Source organism: Scophthalmus maximus, chromosome 16 (genome assembly GCF_022379125.1).
Source record: "Scophthalmus maximus strain ysfricsl-2021 chromosome 16, ASM2237912v1, whole genome shotgun sequence".
Classification (NCBI taxonomy): domain Eukaryota; kingdom Metazoa; phylum Chordata; class Actinopteri; order Pleuronectiformes; family Scophthalmidae; genus Scophthalmus; species Scophthalmus maximus.
The window spans coordinates 14,859,138-14,865,000 of record NC_061530.1 but is presented as its reverse complement, the minus strand read 5'-3'; the positions used below and the strand labels follow the sequence as shown (position 1 = coordinate 14,865,000).

The 5,863-nt window shown below is 48.3% G+C and overlaps 1 protein-coding gene across 1 annotated transcript; it reads left to right on the top strand.

Annotated features, from left to right (window-relative positions):
• The first annotated feature begins 64 nt into the window (after nt 1-64).
• Nucleotides 65-5,439, top strand: qrfprb (pyroglutamylated RFamide peptide receptor b). The gene is made up of 6 exons (XM_035612624.2): nt 65-594; nt 1,710-1,868; nt 2,367-2,428; nt 2,671-2,906; nt 3,412-3,509; nt 3,617-5,439. Exons 1-6 carry the CDS (start codon nt 228-230, stop codon nt 4,012-4,014), a joined length of 1,320 nt encoding a protein of 439 aa, XP_035468517.1. The 5' UTR covers nt 65-227; the 3' UTR covers nt 4,015-5,439.
• The last annotated feature ends 424 nt before the right edge of the window (nt 5,440-5,863 follow it).

The following is a 5,863-nucleotide window of genomic DNA, read 5'->3' as shown; positions in this document are numbered from 1 at the left end:
ACACACACAAGCACGCACACACAAATACACAGTCGTGCACACGCACACACACACACACACACACAGACACACAGAAAGAGAGAGAGAGAGAGAGAAGCAGCAGGTGCTGCCTGGTGGAGGAGGAGGAGGAGGAGGCAGCATCCCGACGAAGAGTGGAGGACTCGCATCCCTGTCTCCCCCTCCTCCTCTGCCGGCACACCAGTGCGTGTCGGGGGTCGAGCGGCAGCATGGCAGCCGCCTCCACGGACTCGGGACAGCCGGCCACCAGGATCACCCCGCAGGCGCTGCAGGACATGCTCCGCTTCTACAACCTGAGCCGCCGGGAGTTCATCAACACCTACAACATCCAGCCGCTCGTCTACGTGCCCGAGCTGCCGTACAGCGCCAAGGCGACCTTCGTGCTGCTCTACGCGCTCATCTTCGCGCTGGCGCTGGCCGGCAACTGCCTGGTCGTCTACATCGTCGTGAAGAAGCGCGCGGTCCAGACGGCCACGGACGTCTTCATCTGCTCGCTGGCGGTCAGCGACCTGCTCATCACCTTCTTCTGCGTCCCGTTCACGCTGCTGCAGAACCTCTCCTCCGAGTGGTTCGGGGGTGAGTCGCCGACCCCTGCGCCTTTGCGCGTCGAGAGCACAGAGGTGCAGAGGTGCACTTCACGGGACGTGGGACAACACACAAAAAAAGAAGCTGTGTCCGTTGTGGCAACTAGGGGGATTTGTTGGGGCAACACAGCGGCTGCATTGATTGCAAACTTTATAAGTCTGCAAAGAAAGAAGGTGAACGATGCAAGAAGTGTGACACTCACTCATAGCCTATTAACCCATGCAGGATAATGACAGTGATGTGATTGGAGAAGCTGAGGAAATGAGGAATGAAACAGGGGTCAGCAGAGACCCCATCACTCCGAACGTCCATCCATCACGTACAACTGCACCGTTTATGACTTGGGAGTCGACCCCAGCTGACCCCAGCTGACCCCAGCTGACCAGTACAGACAAAAATAACCATTCACGCTCATATTCGCCAAACAGCAGATTAAACAACGAAAAACAAATGCGTTGGCAGAGTTTATCATGTCAGCCAGCAAGACATTGATCCGTTTAAGGAACCCAGATGGTGCTCAGGGAGCTTCAGCATTGAAAAATAGGCACGATCAATACTGTGATGTGGTGACATGAAGGACAGAGCAACATCTCTGCCAATGCCATTACAAGGCTTGATGAGCGAACACGCGCACAACTCTGAATCTCGAGCACTGGAATTATCACAGGCTGGTGATTTTCTAAGTGAGAGGGTTGTGGATTCAACTTCTCGAGCTCTCGAGAGCTCAACTCCTTCTGATGTTCGTCAGTTCACAACAATGCTGTCATATTCTGACACCAATGAGCACACTCCGGGTGCGACCGGCAGCCGACGTGCAGTGTATCATAGCAATGGAAGGCAGGCTCGAAGCATGTGCTGCCATTAGAAATAATAATAATCAGTTCCGGGTAAATCAGAGTGCACTTTCAGCTCCGTCATCTCTATGTTGAGTGTAATGAGAGATGGCCGCTTTGCTATTTTAATTAAAACCCTGGTCTTTGTGTGCACAGCCAGATGAAAAGGATGAAGGCGAGCTCGTGACGTGTGAACCTAAATGGGGACGGATGTTTCAGTGCCGTTTCTCAGTACCTCATTGTTTCCTCCCTCTGTTTTTTTCTCTCCTGCAGGGGTCCTGGTTTGCAAGACAGTTCCCTTTGTGCAGACCACAGCCATAGTGACGGGCATCCTCACGATGACCTGCATTGCCATTGAGAGATACCAGGGCATTGTCTTCCCCCTGAAAATGAGGAGGCAGTACTCGTCCAAAAGAGCATACAAGATGCTAGGTATTTGCGAGAGTGGCTTGTTGTGCTTCTGAGAATGCGCGTGTGGGTGTGTTTCGAGAACGCCTGAGTTGTCAGTTCCGAGACATGAACGCTGCGTACCGAAAAGCCACAGAGGTGCGTCAGCGAAAAATCAACTGTGCACATTTGCAAAATGTGCAGAAAGATGAGGCGTGTTCCGGCCTTGAAATCCTTGAAGGGGGCCTGCACATCAAGACCGCGACGGCAACAGGTTTTTGGGTGAAAGTAATACACGATGGCTCCACTCTGTCGCGTCATTTAGTTATATTTATGTTCAGCGGAAGTAGAAATGTTCACCTCCCAAGGTAAACTTTGTCTATTAAGAATGTATTGCTTTGTCCGCGGAAGCCCTGATCCGCTCCCAGTGGATGAAGTATCACGAGCCTCAAAGGTCAAGGCTTATGAAATGACCATCAAATAATACAACAGAACATATTTGTCATTTCTAATTTGTAACACATATCTCTGTGCATCCTGCAGGGCTTGTTTGGATCGCCTCAGTGATAGTGGGCTCGCCGATGCTGTTTGTGCAGCAGCTCGAGGTACGTGGTTCCCTTCAAGGAAAAACCCCCTTACACAAAAAAAAGAAGACTTTCAGCGACACCACATGCATAGCACTGACAAAGGACTGCATTCCGTAGGAGACTGCAGAAATTGTGTTAAAAATCTGTGAGAAAAAACCCAAAACAAGAGCTGTCCAGGACTTTGTGTGTCTTATTCTCCAGTCAGCAACTGGAATTACATCAAATGTCTGCCTCAAAGTTGTTCCTCCCGCCCCTCCCAGGTGAAGTACGACTTCTTGTACGATCATTACCACGTGTGCTGCCAGGAGAGTTGGCACTCGCTGACTCAAAGGCAGGTGTACACCACCTTCATCATGGTGGCCCTGTTCCTGCTCCCGTTGGCGGCCATGCTGTTCCTTTACACGCGCATTGGCATCGAGCTGTGGATGCGCAACCGGGTGGGCGACTCCTCGGTGCTCAACACCATGAACCACAGGGAGATCTGTAAGATCTCAAGGTGAGTTGGACCGCAGAGGCGTTTCCCACGTTACAAACTGTCTCGAGCGTCTCAAAACCCCCGGTGGCCCGGTTGTGTATTTCCCATGAACACAGCTGGCAGTGGTTGCGGCTGGGAGGTCAGAGAGGAGTCACATAGTTGCGGTCACACTGAAGCTGCTAAAGTGCACAGTGAGCGGCGGAATCATCCTCCCGTCCCGCCTCCTGCATGCTCCGGTACCCACAGAAGGTTCCGAAAATGTTCCTGCTGATGCCAATGCATCTGACTCGGACTATCTCCTGCTGCGTGTTTGTCATATGTGACATACGACCAACTTTCGAAAATGTCCAGGCTCCATTTTCCACAGTTCATGTCTGAAAACAGTCAACAGTAGCAACTGTTGAAGTCGATCGTTCATTGGATGCACTTGTTCCTTTTGCTGCTGTGATAAAAGTCGACACGTCTGCAGGAGGACGGAGTCGGTAAAGAAACTTGACGACGGATCTTTTTGTCTCAACTTCCACAGGAAAAAGAAGAGAGCCGTTAAAATGATGATCACCATCGTTCTGTTATTCACGATTTGCTGGGCACCGTTCCACACAGTCCACATGCTGTTCGAGTACTGTAAGTATTGCTGGAGTCTATATTAATGAATTTAAATCTGCAATTTTTCCCCCCATTGTGGTTCAACAATTCGAGTGTGACCTGATGCCCAATGTGTTCTAATCCAGATGACCTGGAGAACAAATGTGACGGAGTCACCCTCCACATGATCATCGCCATCGTTCAGGCCATCGGGTTCTCCAACAGCTTCAACAATCCCATCGTGTACGCCTTCATGAACGAGAACTTCAAGAAGACCTGCGTCTCCACCCTCTCCCACTGCCTCAGGAAGCCTAACCAGCAGGGCGGCGCTGTGGTGGTGCCTAAACTGAGCGTGCAGTTCATCAAACCCCAGAGCAGGGAAGCCTTCATGGACTCAGGGCAAGGCAACAGCCTGAAGCAGCACTCGGCAGAGAAAGGCCCTTTGAGCGCGTTGCACGGCGAGAGCTCCCTGGAAGTGATGGGAGAAAAAATCTCCACAATCCAAACGGAGCTGCCTGCAAACAGCTCCTCCCAGGTCAAATGAGGGGGACGTGGACCCGACCCGTCCCGTCCGCCGTCAAGCTCTCAAAAGATACACCCGCTTGGAAACACATCTCTGCTGTGCCAGAGATTTCAGAAGAAACCAAAACAAACTCTGTTCAGGGATACAGCAGCGAAGGAGATGAAGGAATTCCCAAAAGGGGCAACTCAGGAGCAGCGGTCCGACGCTGAAACGCACACGTATCATTTCAGAGACATCATCTCCGCCTCGCTCGGTGATCATGAAATAGTGTATCGGAGCGAACCAGGCTCATTGTCCCTAAATGTGAGCAAGAACCTTTACCTCCGAGGTGTTACAGTGACAAGCGTTTGTAAATGACAACAAAGACAAACGACCATGATTCCTCAAGGACAACTATGGATGAAAGCTCATCTTTACCTGCACCGCTAAATGGACGTCTGCATCTATATAGTGCTTTTGTTGTACTAACTACCACTCGCAGCATTTTACACAGTCACATTCAACCACTCAGACACGGCCAAGCACTTTTCTAGTACTTACAACCACGCACGCACGCACGCACGCACGCACGCACGCACTTCAGGTCAACTCAGTTTCAAACCTTTGGTTTTTAAATTTTGCAGTTTAGCCTCTCTGACTTTTACTGCTTGTGAAATCTTGCAACTGTTTTCTCGTTGGGCGTGAAAGCTGCAAATTCTGCCTCGGTACTTTTCTTTCCGTTACGCTGTTTTGTGATTTCATGACAGCTTGGCAAAGGGCAAGCCTTGTACAGTTCTTTTACAGCTTCGTGCGTCACACCACTGACTTCGGCACATGGGACGGGGGGTTCGATTTCACCGTCAGGACTTGGCTTACAAATCCAGTGTGGGCAATCAGGCAAGGCCCTAACCGATAATTGCAGGTCGCTTTTGGACAAAAGCTTCAGCAAAATGAATGTAATGTTGTGTAGCTGTCCGCAACCTTAAATGTTTGGCATTTTTTTAACTTTCGAAAAATCTGTGACGTACAAAACACGTCACTAGCTATTGTGATGGAGAGTGGACAATTGGACTGAAAAACAATTGACTACCATTTGCACCAGTGGTGATCCTTTTTTGATGACATACGGGACACGTGTTAAAATGATGCCAGTCCACTGCATTTTTATCACGACGAGATGAGTCACATCAGTATATCATTTAAAGACCTGAACTTTTAAACGTGGCTGCTTGCGTCACATATGGGACCAACTGGTTTGACGACCAAAGTGTTACCTTTGCTGTGAAATATTTTTGTATTGTTGATAGCTAAATGCAGCTTTGTGTGAATTTGAGTCTGTTTAAAGTTATTTTCATATCCTGTCATAATGTTTGCTATCGGCAGCTTGGATTTTATCCACGGTTCTGTACAGATTTTGAATTAACATTAAATAAAATGAAATTTTTGGGTTATCATTAATGAAACTAACATTTTGTTCCCCCTCTTTTTTAATTCACATCAGTAGAGGAAAATGCCAGTTGGCTCTATTTTTGGCTTTGTCACACACGTGTCGTCTTTTGATGACTGTCAAATGCATTTGTCAGAGACTGCTCACTCACATGGAAGAACAGGATTTTGCTGCACGGTCAGAACTTAAAATACTAAATGTTACATGAAATAGAAAGATCTTTTAAAACTGGTTCCTTTATTTTCTTAAATGGGGTTAAATTAAATTGGAGCACTTTAAAAATTACAGTACTCCCTCACTCCCATCACTCCAAAAAAATAACTAGTTTTAGTACTAGAAGCATAGAAAAATATTTTACCACGATTTTCTCAGTCATTAATTTATTACATTATATACACTGCTACGTTATTTGAATAGGCTTCATACAGAATGGAAAAACTCGAC

Coding starts and splice junctions, on each gene's coding strand:
- qrfprb (XM_035612624.2), top strand. CDS start 228: ATGGCAGCCGCCTCCACGGACTCGGGACAGCCGGCCACCAGGATCACC. Junction 595..1,709: donor CTCCTCCGAGTGGTTCGGGG/GTGAGTCGCCGA, acceptor TCTCTCCTGCAG/GGGTCCTGGTTTGCAAGACA. Junction 2,429..2,670: donor TGTTTGTGCAGCAGCTCGAG/GTACGTGGTTCC, acceptor CGCCCCTCCCAG/GTGAAGTACGACTTCTTGTA.